This window comes from Chelonoidis abingdonii, chromosome 3 (assembly GCF_003597395.2).
Source record: "Chelonoidis abingdonii isolate Lonesome George chromosome 3, CheloAbing_2.0, whole genome shotgun sequence".
Classification (NCBI taxonomy): Eukaryota; Metazoa; Chordata; order Testudines; family Testudinidae; genus Chelonoidis; species Chelonoidis abingdonii.
In genome coordinates, this window is record NC_133771.1 from 192,666,760 (window position 1) to 192,687,210 (window position 20,451).

The 20,451-nt window shown below is 43.2% G+C and overlaps 2 protein-coding genes across 4 annotated transcripts in view; one reads left to right on the forward strand and one right to left on the reverse strand.

Moving 5' to 3' along the window:
• The window catches only part of CLHC1 (clathrin heavy chain linker domain containing 1), a 29,685-nt gene extending 23,990 nt beyond the window's left edge, over window positions 1-5,695 (reverse strand). Inside the window, exons 1-3 of one of the 3 annotated variants that reach the window (XM_075064422.1) lie at window positions 4,590-5,695; window positions 4,211-4,481; window positions 1,035-1,222 (exon numbers count right to left, since the gene is read on the reverse strand). In XM_075064422.1, coding sequence (XP_074920523.1) covers window positions 1,035-1,222; window positions 4,211-4,393 — 371 coding nt within the window. In that variant the 5' untranslated portion in view covers window positions 4,394-4,481; window positions 4,590-5,695. Of the gene's footprint in view, window positions 1-1,034; window positions 1,245-4,210 lie in introns of all 3 variants that reach the window. The other 2 variants (XM_032773299.2, XM_032773300.2) reach the window with 2 other exon arrangements.
• Window positions 5,696-5,957: 262 nt separating this feature from the next.
• RPS27A (ribosomal protein S27a) lies at window positions 5,958-10,768 on the forward strand. The gene is made up of 5 exons (XM_032773303.2): window positions 5,958-6,137; window positions 7,144-7,198; window positions 7,479-7,564; window positions 9,932-10,063; window positions 10,593-10,768. The coding sequence occupies exons 1-5, from the start codon at window positions 6,090-6,092 to the stop codon at window positions 10,740-10,742; spliced, it is 471 nt and encodes a 156-aa protein (XP_032629194.1). The 5' UTR covers window positions 5,958-6,089; the 3' UTR covers window positions 10,743-10,768.
• Window positions 10,769-20,451: the final 9,683 nt, after the last annotated feature.

The window sequence follows — 20,451 nt, forward strand, 5'->3', positions numbered from 1 at the left end:
TACACATGACACCAGTAAAGTATAGGACAGTAAAGAAAGCCACATAGCAGACTGAGGGAAAGTGAGTAATTCTTCCATTGTTTTATACTTCTCAAATTAAACAAAGTATCCTAATACAATACATTTTGACAATGAACCTTCACTTTGAAGTTATGCTGTCTTTATTTTACAAGTGGCGAAACAGTGCCTGATCCTGCAGTACTTATGCAGGCCAAATCTCCATTGATTTCAGCGGGAGTTTTGACTGCACAAGAATTGCAAAATCAGGCCTGGAAATACAAAAATCTAAATTACTCTTTTAAAAATTACACAGTCATTTTGGGACTTCCACCTAATGGATAATAAAATAATAAAACTAGTTTTTAAAAAGCACAACTGTGATGAACTAGCTAGATTTAAAATGATTTACACATCAGAGTTAAAAGCAACAAAGAGTCCCGTGGCACCTTATAGACAAACAGATAAGCTTTCGTGGGTGAATACCCACTTCGTCAGACGCATGTGCTATTCACCCATGAAAGCTTATGCTCCAATACACCTGTTAGAACATAAGAACGGCAGTACAGGGTCAGACCAAAGGTCCCTCTAGCCCAGTATCCTGTCTACCAACAGTGGCCAATGCCAGGCGCCCCAGAAGGAGTGAACCTAACAGGCAATGATCAAGTGAGTTCTCTCCTGCCATCCATCTCCATCTTCTGACAAACAGAGGCTAGGGACACCATTCCTAACCCATCCTGGCTAATAGAATGTATCCAGTTCCTTTTTAAATGCTGTTATAGTCCTAGCCTTCACAACTTCCTCAGGTAAGGAGTTCCACAAGATGACCCTCTCCAAACCCCTAATCATTTTAGTTGCTCTTCTCTGAACCTTTTCTAGTGCCAGTATATCTTTTTTGAGATTTTAGTCTATAAGGTGCCACAAGACTCTTTGTTGCTTTTTACCGATCCAGACTAACATGGCTACCCCTCTGATACTTGACATCAGAGTTAGTATCACACATGTTGCTTTACACAATATATTAGAAGTGGCCTTACTTGTCTTCAAGTTGGATTGCTCTTTTTCTATAATATATTAGAGTTGTTGCCTCTGATGCCAGAACTTTCAATTTTCCATGAAGATAAAATGCATTCCTTTGGCCCTTTTTTATTGCTTCAATAAATGCATCGTACTCCTGTTTAATTGAAGTCAGAATGTTCTTGTACACAGTAACATGCTCTATTATCTGTGAAGACAAGTTTTTCCATCTGAAATGCGATATACTGACGTGGTTAATGGAATGCCCCTCCAGACTTCCCGCAAACCTCCAACCAGCACAACAGTCAGAGTAAATAGAAACAATTGGACACAATATAGACGCTCCCCGACTTATGCAAGCATTCCATTCTAGAACGCCTTGTGTAAATCAAATTTTGTCTAAGTTGGGAACGTATACCCAACAATTACACACAATAAATAACAGAACTTTTTCCATAGGTGCAGATTTGCATAAGTCGAGTTTGCGTAACCCAGGGAGCGTCTGTATACACTTCAAAAGGCAGCACTATGCTAGTGCATGAGAAGCAGAACATAAAACTGACAGTCTGTTTTCATTGCCCAAGCTGATGAAAGTGCACAAACTATAAATGGTAACAAATGAACTCCATACTTCTTTCAGTTTAAATAATTGGGAGGAGGGATAACTCAGTGGTTTGAGCATTGGCCTGTTAAACCCAGCCACTTAGGGATCTGGGGCAAAATCAGTACTTGGTCCTGCTAGTGAAGGCAGGGGGCTGGACTCAATGATCTTTCAGGGTCCCTTCTAGTTCTATGAGATAGGTATACCTCCATATATTCATTTTATTTTAAATCTCAGATATTATTGAAGTTAAGGGATAATTTTCAGGACATTCTTTATGCAGCTAGAAGAGCCACTTTTCAGCAACATGAGATGCTCTCTTCAATAGGTACTAAGCCTGATGCCTTCAGAGCACTTACAGCTCTGGAAAGATAAAGAGGAAGGGACCAGGCCAGACCAATGTTTTTTTTAAATAGCATAAAACATTAGATCAAACTCACAATTTGGGGGGCTGATCCTGCAGCCCTTACTCATGCATGCAAAAGATGCAAAAACTGATTTTACATGCATGTAAAAGTAGCTATGCAGAAGTCCCAGTTTTGATTTCTGTACATCAGATCTTCCTTGGCAGCTGAAAAAAGCAAAGTACAAATGGGTAGATAAAAAGATTAAACTAAATAATCTATACAGAAGCTTTTTGAGGAAAAAAAACCTATTTTTTTTAAATCATTGGTTTTTATTCACCCTTATATTTGGGGACTTACCGTAGATTTTTTTTTAATCTTCAGTCTATATAACTGACATTTTTCAGACTAGTAAATTCATTGTATAAGTCTCTAGAGGTGTGATTGGATGATAATTGATTCAGTTGGGAATAACAAGACAAGTTTTATGAATTGTCAAAAAGCAGGGTGGATAAATGTCAATGATTTTTTTTTTTAAAATAAAAAAAATCAGATAGTTTTTATTTAAATCGGATTTTTTAAATCAATTTGATTTAACTCAAATCCAACCTGATTTCATTGTATCTTTTCTATTCACAGTGAAAAAATGAACCGAGAGATGCTGAAATTGGAAAACCTGGTCAAGTTACATTGTGCTTGCAGACAGCTGCATAGTCTTTCTTACAGGAAAATTCACAGAATACAGTGGAAGCCTGTGCAGTCATCCACATACCCCATGTGGCCAGTTCAGCTGCACCCACAGCTCTGGCAAACAAACACATTCATTGGTGTTGCACTCTCACAAAATAGGCTTTTAGCTACAAAGGAGGTAATGAACAAGTTCCAACAACTACTTTATCCCTGTCTGAAAGTACAAAGTGCAAAAAAAAATCAATTTTTGAGCATTTTCATTATATAAATAGAAACTTTGTTAGTGATGAATTTACAGTGTATAAGATTGTTACTCCACTGTATAGAGAATTTACTTTAGATTTACAAGACATATTACTATATATGTAGATATATTGGAGCTCTCTCTCAAACATTCATTTGAAGTTTTTTTAAATCAAAATGTTGCAACACTAAAAATCTGAAAGAAAAACTGACTATAAACAAAAGTGAAGATAATTTTCATTGTTCAAAATGAGATGCAAAAACAGTAAAAATGCCACTAAGTGATTTTTAAATATTCACTATTTTAACAGTTCTTTCAGTAATTTGTTCGTAATGTAGGCAAAGAAGTTTGTTTGCAACTTACTATTTTTGTTTTCATTGGCCCTTTAAATATTGATTTTTTTTAAATAATTGATTTTTATCCACCCTGCTCCCATCCTCTTCCCTCAGTGATATCCCTTGGGCTAACGGCAAGGAAGGACGTGGCATAGAAGCCATTATAAAGACTCTATAGTGTAGAGAGATCATACAATGTAATCCATGCATAATTGCAGTCTATGCTTGTTTTAGGGCAGCTCTGAAATACCAGAGCAGCACAAAATTGCCCTAATATGGGGGAGAATCTGGCCTTGTAGCACTGTCTCCATAGGCATACTCTTTCACCCTAAACCCAGTATTTCCAGGTCAGAGATGAAATACATTGGTGAGGAAGCTTAAACTGCTGCTTCCAGTGCTGCATCTGTCTTGGGGATGAAAACAGGTATTCAGTCTTCAGGGTTGTCAAGCCAAACTCTTGCATGCCAGCTTCTCAAAGGTATTTAGAATCCTAACTTCCATTGATTTCATTGACTAGGCCAAATACCTTTGAGGTTTTTGATCTAAAGCAGGGATAGGCAACCTATGGCACGCGTGCCAATGGCAGCACGCAAGCTGATTTTCAGTGGCACTCACACTGCCCGGGTGCCAGCCACCAGTCGGGGAGGCCTCTGCATTTTAATTTAATTTTAAATGAAGCTTTTTAAACATTTAAAAAACCTTATTTACTTTACATACAGCAATAGTTTAGTTATATATTATAGACTTATAGAAAGAGACGTTCTAAAAATGTTAAAATGTATTACTGGCATGTGAAACTTTAAATTAGAGTGAATAAATGAAGACTCAGCACACCACTTCTGAAAGGTTGCCGAGCCCTGATCTAAAGTCACGTTTTAAAAAAATTACACACAACACTTCCTGTTTGTCAGTGCATCTAAGATTGGCAGCCCTTTCCACTGCTTGTTTACATAGAAAATATTTTCCTATAGTGTTTTGTTACCTTGTCAAAAACATTACTGTATATAATATAATACTCCTCAGCTGGTCCTTGTTCTGTACAACCCACTTTTTCAATTTCTGTAATGATGTATCCTTGTATACTGTCTAAAAATTTCTTATCACTGTCAGGAACAATGGGAGGGAGAATGGAATGTTTGCTCAGTCCAATATTATGGGTGGACATGGTTGAAAAGCAACACTTTCCTTTCTTACAGAAAATTTAAGCCTGATTCCCTCTTTTCTTCAAGAGAAGTAAATGCTTCAGTCAAAACCTAAACAAAAAGATGACACTGTTAAAATAACGTAGTATAAATGAGACACCAACTCATGTGTCAAGTGGCGCTATTCTTCATCTTCTCTGGCTCTTTATTAACACTTACCATCAAATATTTCATTATTAAAAGAGACAAGTATTTTTTTTACTATTTCCACATAAACTATTACATCTTGTGAACATCTGTTCTCTGTTTCTTTCCTATGTGGTTTGTAACCATTTCCCTACCATCACTTCCAAATCCAGCCATTTTTCTCTGCATCTGGCACTTGGGGGTGATACTAATCAGAGGGCCATTGTGGATGTCATCTCTGCTGTGCTACAAAAGACCCTGAGTCTGCAAGTTGCTCCACACTGGTGGCTTTCCACATCCATGGAGCCCTAATGTCTTCTGAGATTGCACCTGGCAACATGTGTCTGCCCAACTAGAGTGGTCTACATGTGGAGCGGTGGGAGGAAAGACGGTACCGGATAAAATAGGCTTTTTCTTAATTTATACATTAACTTCACTTGACCAAACAAATCAAGTGTAAAAGAACACATTATCCAAGTAGTCTGCGGCCTGGTCTACACAGGGGGAAGGAGGAGAGAAATCGATCTACAGTAAGTTACACAACTTCAGCTATGCGTGAATATGTGACTAACATAGCTGAAGTTGACATACTTGGACCTGCTTACTGCAATGAAGCCACCACAGTAAGTTGACAACTGGCACTCTCCCATCGACTGCGCCTCTCAGCTTGGTGGAGTTGACGGGCGAGCGCTTAGCAGTCAATTTATTGCATCTAGACTAGACATGATAAATCAACCCCCGCTGGATTGATTGCTGCCTGCAGATCCAGCAGGTAGTGTAGACAAGCCCTAAAGCTCCTAGGTCAACCTGTCTAATCCCTGCATCTATTTCTGAACACCTCTCTGGCATTTCCCAGAAGTCCCGCATTAGCCGAACTGAATGTGCCCTGGCCCAGCCATGTTTTCCTGCTACGCCTGTTGAGAGCCCCAGGTTTTCCCGAGCAGCAACCCCACTTCTATTCTGCTGGGACGGGCAGTGCCCGCATCACCCCACAACGCGACCTCGCTGCTCCTTCCTGCCTTAGCCGCACCGCCGCCGTAGAAACCAAAAGGGAGCCCGCAGCCAACGCTGGGGGGAGGGGTCAGGCCCGCGCCGGCGTTTTGGAGCACAGCACAGACCCCATTCGCATCCCGCTCGGCCGCAACGACCGTTGCGGGGAACTACGCTCTATAGGAGCGGACGGAGGGAGGAAGGGAGGAGTTCGGTCAGGTGCATTGTGGAAAAAGTAGTTTCTTCCCCTCTTGCGCGCCCAACTTCCGACTACAACTCCCATCAGCCCTTTCAGACGTCCCCCTGCAAGCCAACATGGAGACCACACTCCCGGTGCATGCTGGGAGTTGTAGTCACGCACGCAGTGGTGCGCAGGCCTGGAGGCCCCTCCTCTCCCTAGGTTGGAAACCCCGTGCGGGCCGAGCTGGGCTCTCTTTCCGGCCTCCGCCATTCCGAGAGCAGGTTGGTGGGGAGTGTTCGCGTCTCCCTTCGCCGCGTGCTCATCTGACCGCGCTCCCGTTGCCCGCAGGTGCCAGCCGCGCCATGCAGATCTTCGTGAAGACCCTGACCGGGAAAACCATCACCCTCGAGGTGAGTGCGCCAGGGGCCGCCCGGCCCGGGAGTGGGGGTGCCCCCTCCCCTAGCAGTGGCCCCTGTGTGCGTGGGGCGGGGGGATATGCACCTTCCCCCGCGCCTAGAGGAGTCCTGCGCGGGGGTCGGAGGGAACATGCGCCATAACTCCCCCATCTGTAGGCGCCCTGGGTGGGAATGGTGGCCCCCTAGGCGCACATGGCCCGTGTCTGTCCGTAGGGGACGTGGGCGTGGGGCAAGGGGCCGAGCTCTCCTGGAGACGCGGCTGCAGTTCCCCGCGGAGCGCAACGACGCGCGGCCGGGGCGCCTCTCGCCGCTGCCAGCCAGGGCTTGGCTCGGCCCTCGGGCAAGGGTGGCTTTGTTTTTTGAAACTTCGTATGAGGCGGCTCCTTTTGCATAAGGAGGCACAGAACGGGAAAGCCCACCAGGAACACCCTAAAATATCTCCCGGGGGAGGAGACATTGATTAGGAACAGTACTGTCAAATGTATAAACTAAATGCAATGAGAATATAATAAAGCCCCATTAATTTACAAACTTGTAAGGCATCATTGTAATCTTCCCCAACATGCAGAGCTCTTCTCCAGGTCGTTTCATGAATATAGGAAGGAGAATTTCAGACTCATGAGGCATCTTGAAAGTATAATTTTGGTCTTAAGAGTCTTGTAAATGAAGTTATGGGGCTGATATGTGCATGTAGAAGACTTTTACTGTCACTTGAAATAGAATATACAAATTAAGTTTCTTATGTTTGAGCTTAATATCGAAGCTGTTTTTGTCTGTTGCTTGAAAGACTTAAAATTTGGGTCCAGAGTTTGAGACACAGCTTCTGTTTTTGTACATCATTGTGTGCAAATGACCATGTCACTGCAAAGAAATAGTATTTGCTTGATGCTCCTTAGAAAATATGGCCTGTAGCTTTCACTGACAAAATTTCATAATGTATGTAGCTGATATAATTCTAGTTCAGAGTTTTAACAGTGGTTTTCCACTTCTTTAATAATAGGTTGAGCCTTCTGATACTATAGAAAATGTGAAGGCCAAGATCCAGGATAAGGAAGGTAAGTTAAATGGTTTTTGGACTCCTGTGTTCCCTACTCTGATCATTCTCCTTTAGATAAAGGGTAGCTTACCTCAAATATCATTCCCCAGAAATCTGATAGTATGGTCACTGGTATCAAAATTAAATTTTACTTACAGAAAAGTTTTGTAAGTGTATCTTCGTATCCTGCCATCTATGTTCTGTAAATTTTATTTCTCTAGTCAGCATTGCTTTTGACTCTACTCTTATAGGAAATGTGAGTAGATTTTTCTATTTAATCTTGATTAATTTTCCATTAGGAATTCCTCCTGATCAGCAACGACTTATTTTTGCTGGCAAGCAGTTGGAAGATGGACGCACGCTGTCTGACTACAATATTCAAAAGGTGTGTATCTTCCAGAGACGGGATACGATGTAATCAGAGCCCTACCAAATTCATGGTCCATTTTGGTCAATTTCACAGTCATAGAATTTTTTAAATCGTAAATTTCATGATTTCAGCTATTTGAATCTGAAATTTCAAGATGTTGTAATTGTAGGGGCTCCTGACCCAAAGAGGAGTTGTGGGGGTGGGGAGTCACAAGGCTATGTGGTGGTGTTGGGGAGGTTGCTGTATTGCCACCCTTACTTCTGTGCTGCTGCTGGCAGCAACGCTGCCTTCAGAGCGGGGCAGCTGGAAAGCGGCGGCTCCTGGCCAGGAGCTGAGCTCTGAAGTCAGAGCTGCTGCCTGCAGAGCTGGGCCCTCAGTCAGCCTCTGCCACTCTCCGGCCGCCCAGCTCTGAAGTCAACAATGCAGAAGTAAGGGTGGCATGGTATAGTATTACTTCTGCCCTGCTGCTGGGGGAGTGACATGGTATATTATTACTTCTTCCTTACTTCCTTCAAAACTGGGTGCCTGGCCAACACTTTCCAGTCGCCCAGCTCCAAAGGCAGAGCAGAAGTGAGGGTGTCAGTGTCATGAAACACTCTTGACACACACCACTCCCCCCAATAACCTTGTGCTCTTCCTCCTCCCTTTTGGGTCAGGACCCCCAATTTGAGAAATGCTGGTTTTCCCCATGAAATCGGTATAGTATGGGTGTAAAAGCGCACAAAAGACCACATTTCTTGTTCCATGACACATTTTTCGCAGCCATGAATTTGGTAGGGCCCTAAGTATAATGAAGAATTGCAGAAGCTCCCAAGTGTGTGCAACCCTATTGTGACGGGTTCAGTCACAGAGGCCCCCTTGGGACCGTCACCTGATGTGCTAAAACTACATCTAGCCTTGTTGAGCCAGACAATGCTAGTCTGCTGTAACACAGACCCAGGTCTGAAGCACACCTCCAAAGCTGCAGGCTGTAACTGAAAACCACTCAGAAGATATTCCTGTCTCCAGGCACCCAGCTCTCAATGGGATGCAAATCCCAAATAAATCCATTTTACTCTGTATAAAGCTTATATAGGATAAACTAATTTAATTGTCTGCCCTCTATACACTGATAGAGAGACATGCACAGCTGTTTGCTTCCCCCAGGTATTAATCACTTACTTTGGGTTTACTAATAAACAAAAGTGATTTCATTAGGTATAAAAGGTAGGATTTAAGTGGTTTCATGTAATAACAGAACAAAATATTTTACCAAGTAAAGTAAAATAAAACAAAACATGCAAGTCTAAGAAAGTGAATATAGGTAAATCTTACCCTCAGAGATGTTCCAATAAGCTTTTTTCACAGACTAGATTCCTTCTGTGCCTTTCCTCAGGTACAGTTCTTGTTATTTCCAGCTCAGGTGGTAACTAGGGGATTTCTCATGACTGCAGCCCCCTTTGTGTTCTGTTCCACCCCCTTTTACGGCTTTGGCACAAGACAGGAATCTTTTGTGTCTCTAGGTCCCCACCCCTCCTCCTAAATGGAAAAGCACCAGTTTTAAGATGGATTCCAGTACCAGGTGACATGGGCACATGTCCTGTGAGACCCCAAGGCTCCATTCTTTCTGGCCTGACTCACAGGAAGGCTTACAAGTAAACAGCCATTTACAACTAATTGTCCTGGTCAGTAGGAGCCATCAAGATTCTAAACCACTATTAATGGCCCACACTTTGTATAATTACCATAGAACCTCAGAGTTAACTTTATATTTCTAGTTTTAGATACAAGAATGATACATACATAGAAATAGGAGGAACACAAACAATAGATTACAGTATAATTACAAAGCTTATACAAGCGACCTTTTACATAAAGCATATTCCAGTTACATTATATTCACACTCCAAGCATATTTTCATGAGAGCCAGCTCTCCTCCTGTAGGAAGGGGAAGCTTACGAGTATAATGATGAGCATAGTACTGTCCCAGAGGGGCTGGAACACATTAGTTAAGCTTAGTAACTTGATCTAAACAGAAGTATGGGCATATTCTAACTAGATCTATGACAGCATTTCCAGCTGAGTGTATTGACAGTTGTTTTTTGGGGTGAATTAAGTCACTGAAACAAAACACTGCAATCATCTATTCTCTTATGAGAGCATGCGCAAGACTTCTACAGCTTGTTAAATTGCAAACTCTTTGCTCACTTGACACTGCTCAGAATTTCTCTGTACTAAGCACTAGTACTTAGTGGTTGGACTTGAGATGTTCTGGTGAGACAGATCACTGTATGTGTAGTGTTTTTAAAAAAAACAAAACTCTGTTTGAAGGCTGCTACTATTTTGCATGTTTTGTAACCAAGTTGTCTCATTCTACTGTATTATCTTTGTTTTACTAACAGGAATCGACTCTTCACCTTGTACTGAGACTTCGTGGTGGTGCTAAGAAGAGAAAGAAGAAGTCTTACACTACCCCCAAGAAGAACAAGCATAAGAGAAAGAAGGTTAAGCTTGCTGTCCTTAAATATTACAAGGTAAGAGTAACTCCTTGATAGAAAGGGGAGTTTGAGCTGTATCATCACCAGTAATAAGCATGTAGGTATTTAATACATCCCTTGATGTAAGTTTACTGAATCCGTAAGCTGTAGTTTCCAGGTGGCTTTCTTTATATCTGCATAGGTGAGTAACTGGAGAAAGCACAGAACTTGTAAAAGCAGTAAACTTCCTCGAAGCTTTTTTGGGGCTGCTTTGTGAACCTGTTCGTATTCACAAACATAAATTTTGTAAATATGAAGAGAAAGTGGCTGGTGTAATCAAATATTTCTAATTTTGGTCAGAATAGTTTGAGTTTGTAAACTTAGGGCAGGCTCACCTGGAAGCTGGTTGCACTGGTGAAAACTGATGCCTGGAATCGTAAATCGTATGTCTGCAACAGATTGAGTTGTGATCTTTCTAACTGATAAGCCATTCTTCTGTTGCTTACAATTGAGGAATTAGTGGCACCTTGAGGCAAGGTGTATCAAGAAAGATATAACATTACTTATGGAGCCTTTCCTTTTATAGGTGGATGAGAATGGTAAAATCAGTCGCCTGCGCCGAGAGTGCCCCTCTGAGGAATGCGGGGCTGGAGTTTTTATGGCCAGTCACTTTGACAGACATTACTGTGGCAAGTGCTGCCTGACATACTGCTTCAACAAACCAGAAGACAAGTAAATGTATCTGTGTTAATAAAAAAAAAAAACCAGCCCTCAGATTTTTGCAGTGCTGTACATTTATTTTCCTTCCGGTGACCTACCTCATGCATCCTCCTTCAGGAGATTTCAGCAAATATATTCCCTCAAATCAGCCAGACTGATGGTCTGTTGGGTTTCCGAGGAACGGCTGGGGGCACAAGCCCTGCCCCTTATTAAAGGACCCTCCCCAACCTTAGTGGAGGATCCACAAGTCCGAAACTCAAATAACAGGAACAACCAAAAAGTAAACAGGGTGAGTGGGTAAAGGGTCAAACAGGGAACCAGTACTGCCAAGTCGAGAACACGTGGGAACCAAATAATAAGCCCAACATTGCAAAAGACCCCCCCAGCCAACATCCTCTCCCCGTAATTGTAGATGGCCCTTTGGCCCAAGCGTGGCTCTATAAGATTGTGGGCCATGGACTTATGGAGCGAGTTGATTGTAGGACAAGGGGAGGGGGCAGCAAATTGGTGTGCAGAGGAGTGCGGAACGAGGCGCTGCAACCTTCAAGGTATACATGCACCAGGGTCTCCCTCACACCGCAAAGGGGCAGGCTCAGAGATTGATGACTGTTGTCAAGAGTTCATGCCCCTACTCACGGCTACAGATGGGCTGTCCACAATTATCCCCAGCAGGCCTTGGACTAGGATGAGAATATAGGCTGGTCTACTGGGTTACCGCCCTCACAGTGCGTGGTAATAGATTCATAGAATTCGGATATCAAGCGTTGAAGACCCAGGAGGTCCAGGCCCAAATCCCCAACTACATCATCTCCAGCCAAGGCGTTGTCAAACCTGATCTAAAAACCTCTAAGGAAGGAGAATTCCAAGACCCTCCCTAGTAACCCATCCAGTTGCTTCACCCACTCCTTAGTGAAAAAGTTTTCCTACATATCCAACCTAAACTCCCCCATGCAACTTGAGACCATACTCCCATTCTGGTCATCAGGGTACCACTGGAACAGGTCTATATCCATCCTTTTGTAACCCCCTTTCAGGTAGTAGAAAGCACTATTAATCCCCCTCTGATCTTCCTTCTGCAGGACTACTAATCCCAGTTCCCTCAGCTCTGTCAGAAAGTCATGCTGCTCCAGCCCCAGCAGCATTTTTGTTGGCCTCTACCGTTGACTCTCCCAATTTTTCCACATCCTTGTAGCATGGGGCCCACATCTGACACAGTACCCAGAGAGGCTCACCAATGTCGCAATAGAGGGGATGACGATGTTCCCCGATTTGTTGGCAAAACTTCTACTGATACAGCCCAAATTTGCTGTGTAGCCCTCTTGGCCAACAAGGGGCACACTGTTGACTCATCCAGCTCTCATCCACGAACTCCGTAGGTTCCTTTGCTGCAGAGAAACTTGCTGCCAGCACCCATTCCCCTAGTTTCTCTAGCCAGTGCATGGGAGTTCCATGCTAAGTGCAGGACTCGTGCACTTATCCCTTGTTAACTCATCAGATTTCTTTTGCGCCCAATCTCTAATTGGGTTAGGTCCCTCTGACCATCCTCTCCCCTACCCCCTACGCATATCTACTACCCTCCCAAATTCAGTTCATCTGCAAACTTGCTTTGAGGGTGAAATCTCTGCCATCCGTCGAATCATTAATTGAAAAATATTGCAAACCAAAACTGGCCCTGGACCAACTCTTGGGGCACTCGCTTGAAGCAGCTGCCAACGTAGGACGGAGCCCATTGAATCACTACCTGTGAGTCTGAACGAGCTAGGCCAGCCTCTGTCCTCTGTGATGGCCAATGGCCAGATGGCTACAGTGAAGTACTGAGAAGGTATTGTTAGCCCTAGAACTAAACCAAATTCCTATACCATGGTAACCCAAATGGCAGTTGCTCCAGGTTAATCAAGGCACCTGGGGGCCAATTAACGATCCTTCTAGAAGGCAGTGGAGATAGCTACATTGATTAGAGCACCTGCAGCCAATCAAGGCAGCTAACCAGGGCACTTGGGTTTAAAAAAGTAGCTCACTCCAGTCAGGCAAAGAGGAAAGCGTGTGTAAGAGCTGAGACTAAGAGGGTGTGCTACTGAGGATTGAGGAATTACAGACAATCAAGCGTTATCAGACACCAGGAGGAAGGTCCTGTGGTGAGATAAAGAAGGTGTTTGGAGGAGGCCATGGGAAGTAGCACAGGGAGTTGTAGCTGTCCTGCACTGTTACAGGAGGCACTATAGACAGTTGCAATCCACGGGCCCTGGGCTGGAACCGAGTAGAGGGCGGGCCTGGGTTCCCCCAAACCTTGCAACTCCTGATCAGACACAGAGACTTGACCCAGGACTGTGTGTTCCACCAGAGGGGAAGATCACTGAGGTGAGCAAATCCGCCAATAAATGCAGGACCCACCAATGTAAAGGAGGAACTTTGTCACACCACTTTATAGTCCATTCTTCTTTAACTTGCTGGCAAGAATACTGTGAGAGACAGTATCAAAAGCTTTGCTAAAGTCAAGTCACTTTCTTCTAAGTGCATCAGAATTGATTCTTTGAGGATCTGCTCCATGATTTTTCCAATGACTGAGGTGAGGCAGACTGGCCTGTAGTTCCCCAGATCCCCCTCCTTCCCTTTTTAAAAGATGGGCACAACATTAGCCTTTTTCCAGTCATCTGGGACCTCCCCCGCTCGCCATGAGTTTTCAAAGATAATGGCCAATGGCTCTGCAATCACAGCCATCAACTCCTTTAGCACCCTTGGATGCAGCGCATCCGGCCCCATGGACTTGTGCTTGTCCAGCTTTTCTAAATAGTGCTGAACCATTTCTTTCTCGACAAAGGGCTGGTCACCCCCTCCACATACTATGCTGCCCAGTGCAGTAGTCTGAGAGCTGACCTTGTTCATGAAGACAGAAGCCAAAAAAAAAAGCATTGAGTACGTTAGCTTTTTCTACATCTTCTCTCACTAAGTTGCCTCCTTCATTCAGTAAGAGGCCCACACTTTCCTTAACCACCACCTTGTTGCCAACATACCTGAAGAAACCCTTCTTGTTACGCTTAACATCCTTTTTAGCTGCAATTCTAAGTGGGATTTCGCCTTCCTGATTTCACTCTTGCATGCCTGAGCAATACTCATATGGGGGTGAGACACAAGGGTGAGGAAATGAAGCATGAGCATATACCGGTGTTTCCTTGGCACAGTCTAGAGGCGAACCAGCTGCAAATCATTCAGCCATCTCACAGTGTACAGGTGGGATGGTCTGGGGGGGGCGGGGTTTGCAGGTCCTCACAGGGTAGGGGCCCAATGAAAAGGTTCAGAGAGCCAGGGGTGCAGGACCTGGTCGAGGTAAACCCCGAGCAGTGGGCAGTAAGGCTGCCCTCACCTCCATGAAGGGCAGAGAGCCCCATGTGTTGAGCCAGCATCAGGGGATCCACCCAGTCTCTCTGGTCATGGTCCAGGAGGTCTCCAACTCTGGTGAGGTAGGGGAGGGGTAAAAAAGGTGTAAGGAGGAGAGAGAAGAGCCAGGAACTCAGTTTTAATCTCAGCTGTATTGAGGCTGTCATCTTGGCAATCCCTTCTATTTCCCACCTTTAAAATGGGAATAATACCTACTTTGCTGGAACTAAGTGTGGGGAACAGGATTAATTTGTATAGTTTAAAAAGGAAAGTACTAAACTGAATGTAAGTTGCCTTCTTACTGGGGCCCTATTTCTGGGATGTTACCTTGCAAGTGTAAAGTCACGTAAGCTTTTCATAGGCCATGTATAAATTAACATCCTATTTTAATGATTACTTTTTGCTGCTGCTTAACTTAATGAAGTCAGTATAGCTCACTGCAGTTCTCAGTGCTGCAGAGGAATAGTTACTTCTAAAAATAAACCCTATAAGACTTCATAGAATTACTATTGATCATAACAGGTTTATTCCAAAACCTAACTTTAAAGCCATTTTACAGTTCAATGTCCTTTTGAATTGAATATTTAGTTCAGTCCTAGCACTGTACAAGTGATATAAAGGGAAGTCAAGTATCAGAGGGGTAGCCATGTTAGTACCTTGATCTGTAAAAGCAGCAGAGATCCTGTGCACCTTATAAGACTAACAGACGTTTTGGAGCGTGATGCTCGTGGTGAATACCCACTCGTCAGACGCAGGTAGTGGAATTTCCAGGGTAGTTATATATATATAATATATGCTAGCAAGCAAGCTAGAGATAACGAGGTAGTTCAATCAGGAGGATGGGGCCCTGTTCTAGCAGTAGAGGTGTGAAAACCAAGGAGGAGAAACTGGTTCGTATTGGCAAGCCATTCACAGTCTTTGTTTAGTCCAGAGCTGATGGTGTCAAATTTGCAGATGACTGAAGCTCAGCAGTTTCTCTTTGAGAGTCTGGTCCTGAGTTTTTTGCACATCACGATGGCCACCTTAGGTCGCTATAGTGTGGCCAGGAGCTGAATGCTCTCTCACGTTTCTGTATATTATTGCCATTCCTGATATTGATTTGTGTCCATTTATCCTTTTCCGTAGTGACTGTCCAGTTGCTGATGTACATAGACAGAGGGCATTGCTGGCTATGAGATGTATATATACTGTACTTATGGTACGTGCAGCTTAATGACCAGTGATGTATGGCTGATCTGGTTAGGTCCTGTGATGTGTGTTGCTGTGTAGATATGTGGGCAAGTTGGCATCGAGGTTGTTGCATGATTGGTTCCTGAGCTAGAGTTACTATGGTACGGATTCAGTGCTGTGAGAATACGTTTCAGTGCAGGTTGTCTGTGGGCAAGGATTGGCCTGCACCCAAGACCTTGAAATTGGGATCAGATCCAGATGGTTGTAGATCCCTGATGATGCGTTGGAGGGTTTTAGCTGGGGGCTGTATTGTGATGAGCAGTGGAGTCCTGTTGGTTTCTGTGATCTTGACTTGATCATAGGAGGCTTCTTGGGTATGCGTCTGGTTCTGTGATCTGTTTCCTAATTTCTCGTGCGCGGTATTGTAGTTTTTGAGAAATGCTTGGTGGAGATTTTGTAGGTGTTGGCCATCATATGCCAGAGATGCTTAGTTCTGCATTCTCAAACTGGATTTGTCTCTCCAGAGATAACAAGTTGTTAACAGCAAAAATGTTTTTAAATAATATAGAGAGGGTGAGATATAACAGACCTAACCTATATCCTGTGCAAATTTGTGGCACACAGAGTCAATTCTCCTTCTCTCGAAGTCTAACAGTCAAAGTTTCAAAAAAGTTAAGGATAGAGATTTAATTGGGGGCAGATGAACATTGGACAAGGAGAATATTGTCTCGGACAAATGAGCTGAGAAGGAGAGACATCAGAGCAACAAAAGTTAAACTACAAAGATCCTGTAGCACAATTATAACTAACAATGTGTATGGAGCATGAGTTTGCGTGGGTATTGAGCAATGTATTCTCTGTTATCTTCATCAGATGCATCCAATAGGTCTGTGTATCATAAGGTGCCACAGGATCTCTTGCTGCTTTTACAACCGCAGACTAACATGGCTACCTCTCTGATACAAAAGTAAACAGTTTGAGCAAGCATATGTCCAGGAGTCTTTGAGGTCTGAGTGTAGCCTTCATTGATTTGAGATCTTCCATACTAGTTCTCTCACTAGATGGGAAACTAGAATGGCAGTAGGCTATAAAAGAACCCATTTGGGAATATTTTAATGAAGTTCCTCTATCTGGGAGTAAGGCACGGCTACACTGCGAGTTCATTTAAATCGTTATAATGGGACTTACGATTTAAGCTAGACCTGCTCCCGACTCTCAATTAATATGTATGTTAGAACACGGTACACCTGAAACGATGTTACGGAATTACTTCTCCTAGACAGACGGAAGTAAAGCGCATCTAAGAACAGTATTGGATTATCCCCGCGGGATAGGTTCACGATGCGGACACGAAAATTGACCAGTTATGTGGTCTCTAGAGGTCCACCACAGTGCACCACTGACCGCTCTGCGTGTGCAACGCGAACTCGGATGAGGCCGCTAACAGGAAAAGCCCGAGACCTTTAGAATGACATTTCCTAGGCTTTCACGTGTCCATCTCTGATCAGCACCGGTGGCGATGCAGTTCAAATGCAAAGTAGCTCCTGCATTGAACCTTACGGGAGATACTAGATCTGATCGCTGTATGGTGAGACAAATCTGTTTTATCAGAGCTCGTTAAAGAAACAGGAAACTAAGAGCGTTTGAAAAATATAACTACTCCAGTACACAGCGGTGCGTGACAACGTAACGGAAGCCAGAAGATCTCAAACGGATGAGCTCATAGGAGGGAGGGAGGGAGAAGGGGGTAATGAGGACTACAGCTACCAGTCCCCAGCAGTCTCTGAAAACTATTTGCTATTCTGGCTGACGCCAATGTCTGTAGCTAATATACAGTCTTGGTGTTTCACGGAACAGCTCATCAGTCTCTTCCCCCCCCAGCACGTGAAAGATAGAGTAAATAATAAATTCCTTGATACTGTAAATGTCACCCTCTCGCACTGAATGCGCTGGCAGAGAGTACGCGAGTGTTGACAACGGTCAGGATACCGTTGTGATCTCAGGGTATGATTCGTGCTATGCGTTTGCTCAATGCTCACCCGGGAAAAAGGCGCACAAAGGGTTGTCTGCTGCTTCACAAGGGGGGAGGCTGTACCCAGCACCACCGGGCAATGTTTCATCCAGGCATCTGTGCCTCAACCCGAAGTGGAACTACGGGAAGTGCTAGAACAGCTACTCACAGTGCACCGCTCCTGAAATCGATGGTAGCTTTGACCATGGACGCAACAATCGATTTCGTGATCCCACTGTGGACGCACTAACCGTTTTATTAGATCTGTTTGTAATATCGGTTAAGCTAATTCGAAATAATCGTGCAGTAGACGTACCCTAAGACAGGCATTGTGCAAAACAGTGCAACAAAAATGCAAAGCTGTTCCTGAATGAAACAACATACATGAGAGGTGTTCCTCTCAGGAAAGCTGCATTGAAGATGATAAAAGGAACATCTTAACATGCAATCTTCCAGGTGGTAAACTTTTATTTCATACTCTTCTTAAGGACTGCCTGTCTTCTTCTGACTATTCTTTGAATTTTCAGTTTGAGCAAAAATACAGTAGTTAGTAACCGAGAGTAACTATCATTTAGATGCAGTTGTGATAAAAATAAATAGCTGAAATAGGCAGATTGTCCTTTTACAATTCACACATGATCCTGTTGTATTGCTTATATAACAATAGAAGGAATGTCTCCTTACAGAAAACACTGATACATCAGGAAATGTGCACACAGCAGAATACTTACAAAGTAGCCGCCGTAAAAGCATATTACCATAGACAAAAAATTCAATGTCTGTAGCACAGCTTGGCCACAGACAACACTTGAAATGTATCCAAGATGAGGAAGAAATATTTAAGAGAAGTCCCAAGCTAATAACATTACAGTTGCAGTGCTCATTTGATGCAGCCCCTAGCCAAAGACTTAAGTATTCCAGAATAAAGAGCTATATGTTGAAATTGCAAAATACTTCTGCACAAACCACTTGCAGCAGCTGCTCTGAAAATGTGAACTGGAGGGGGGAACGCAAGTCTAAACTCTCGCGCAGATAAACATGCTACATTAGTCAAGTAGTGGACTGTTTTGAGCACTATATCAAGAACTGGCCATCTGATGACAGTTTGTGAACAAAATTGTGAAAAAATAGATGGCACTGGCCAAAGTTCTCAACAGTGGGCTTAAGAGAAATGTTGAACGTATGCTGTGTACCCTGAAGCCTATTTCTGTAGCCTTGAACGAAATGCAGGGAAAAAGCCATTTTATTGCTGACGCTGTTGAAATCTGGAAGGAACTGAGTGAAATTTTAAAAAGAGAAACATGCAATGACAGAGTTAAATTACAAGCATTAAAAAAAACAAATGGGACAAGCACTATCTCTATCATGTATCCTCTTTTCCAAGCTGAAAAGTCGGGGCCTCTTTAATCTCTCCTCATAGGGGACCCATTTCAAACTCCTAATAATTTTAGTTGCCCTTTTCCGAGCCTTTTCTAATGCCAGTATCTCTTTTTTGAGATGAGGAGATCACATCTGTACATAGTATTCAAGATGTGGGCGTACTATGGATTTATATGAGGGCAATAAGAAAATAAGAGGAATCATTAAAAAGGGGATAGATATTCTCCATAACATCCTGTTTGCATTTTTGACTGCCACTGCACACTGCGTGGACGTCTTCAGAGAACTATCCACGATGACTCCAAGATCTTTTTCCTGATTAGTTGTGGCTAAATTAGCCCCCATCATATTGTACGTATAGTTGGGGTTATTTTTCCCAATGTACGCTACTTTACATTTATCCACATCAAATTTCATTTGCCATTTTGTTGCCCAGTCACTTAGTCTGTAAGGTGCCACAAGTACTCCTCATTCCTCTCACAAAACTAACATTTATTTGAGCATAAGCTTTCGTGGGCTAAAACCCACTGCATCGGATGCATGCAGTGGAAAATACAGTAGGAAGATATATATATACACAGAGGATATGAAAAAATGGGTGTTGCCATACTAACTATAATGAGAACAATCAGGTAAGGTGGCCTATTATCAGCAGGAGAAAAAAAACTTTTGTAGTGATAATCAGGATGGCCCATTTCCAACAGTTGACAAGAAGGTGTGAGTAATAGCAGGGGCAAAAATGAGCATGGGGAAATAGGTTTTACTTTGTATAATGACCCATCCACTCCCAGTCTTTATTCAAGTCTAATTTAATACTGTTCAGTTTGCAAATTAATTCCAATTGTGCAGTTTCTCCTTGGAGTCTGTTTTTGAAGTTTTTTTGTTGGAGTATTGCGACGTTGAGGTCTGTAATCAAGTGAACAGGGAAGTTAATGTGTTCTCTGACTGGTTTTTGAATGTTATAATTCTTGACCTCTGATTTGTGTCCATTTATTCTTATTGCATAAAGACTGTCCGGTTTGGACAATGTACATGGCAGAGGGGCACTGCTGGCACATGATGGCATATATCACAGTGGTAGATGTGCAGGTGAATGAGCCTCTGATAGTGTGGCTGATGTGATTAGGTCCTATGATAGTGTCCCCTGAATAGATATGCGGACAGAGTTGGCAACGGGCTTTGTTGCAAGGATCGGTTCCTGGGTTAGTGTCTTTGTTGTGTGGTGTGTGGTTGCTGGTGAGTATTTCCTTCAGGTTGGGGGGCCATCTGTAAGCGACGACTGGCCTGTCTCCCAAGATCTGTGAGAGCGAGGGATCGTCTTTCAGGATAGGTTGTAGATCCTTGATGATGAGCTGGAAACCTCCTGAAATGAAGGCCAAACCTTTCACATAAAGTCACTTGTTTTCTCAAAGGATGTAGTGACAGTACACCAACAGTTCCTTCTGTGTTTGTCTAGCCATTTTATTCTTTTCAGATAATATTTTAACAGTTGAATTATTTCTATCAACCAAACTATGTTACCAATACAAACAGTATTACAGTGACCTGAAATACTCTTTTCCTTCCTAAAAAGGTACTTTTTACTCATGCTAGAAATGACTCCTAGCATGTTTCAGATATATCTCTTCTGTCCTCAAGGAGTTAACACTGCCATACTGGCTCCCATGCTTTCCTGTGTCCTCTGAGCTTATGGGTCTACAAAGCTGGCACAATCCTGCAGAACTGAGGAAGCCACCCCTGTCATTCATAGCCCCTGAAACAAATCCTTTTACTTTTGAAATATCAGCTG

What these genes read in the sequence shown, in the direction of transcription:
- RPS27A (XM_032773303.2), top strand. Translation starts at nt 6,090, where the DNA reads ATGCAGATCTTCGTGAAGACCCTGACCGGGAAAACCATCACCCTCGAG. An exon ending in CTGACTACAATATTCAAAAG is followed by an intron (nt 7,565 to 9,931) that starts GTGTGTATCTTC and finishes TTTTACTAACAG; the next exon opens with GAATCGACTCTTCACCTTGT. An exon ending in CTGTCCTTAAATATTACAAG is followed by an intron (nt 10,064 to 10,592) that starts GTAAGAGTAACT and finishes TTCCTTTTATAG; the next exon opens with GTGGATGAGAATGGTAAAAT.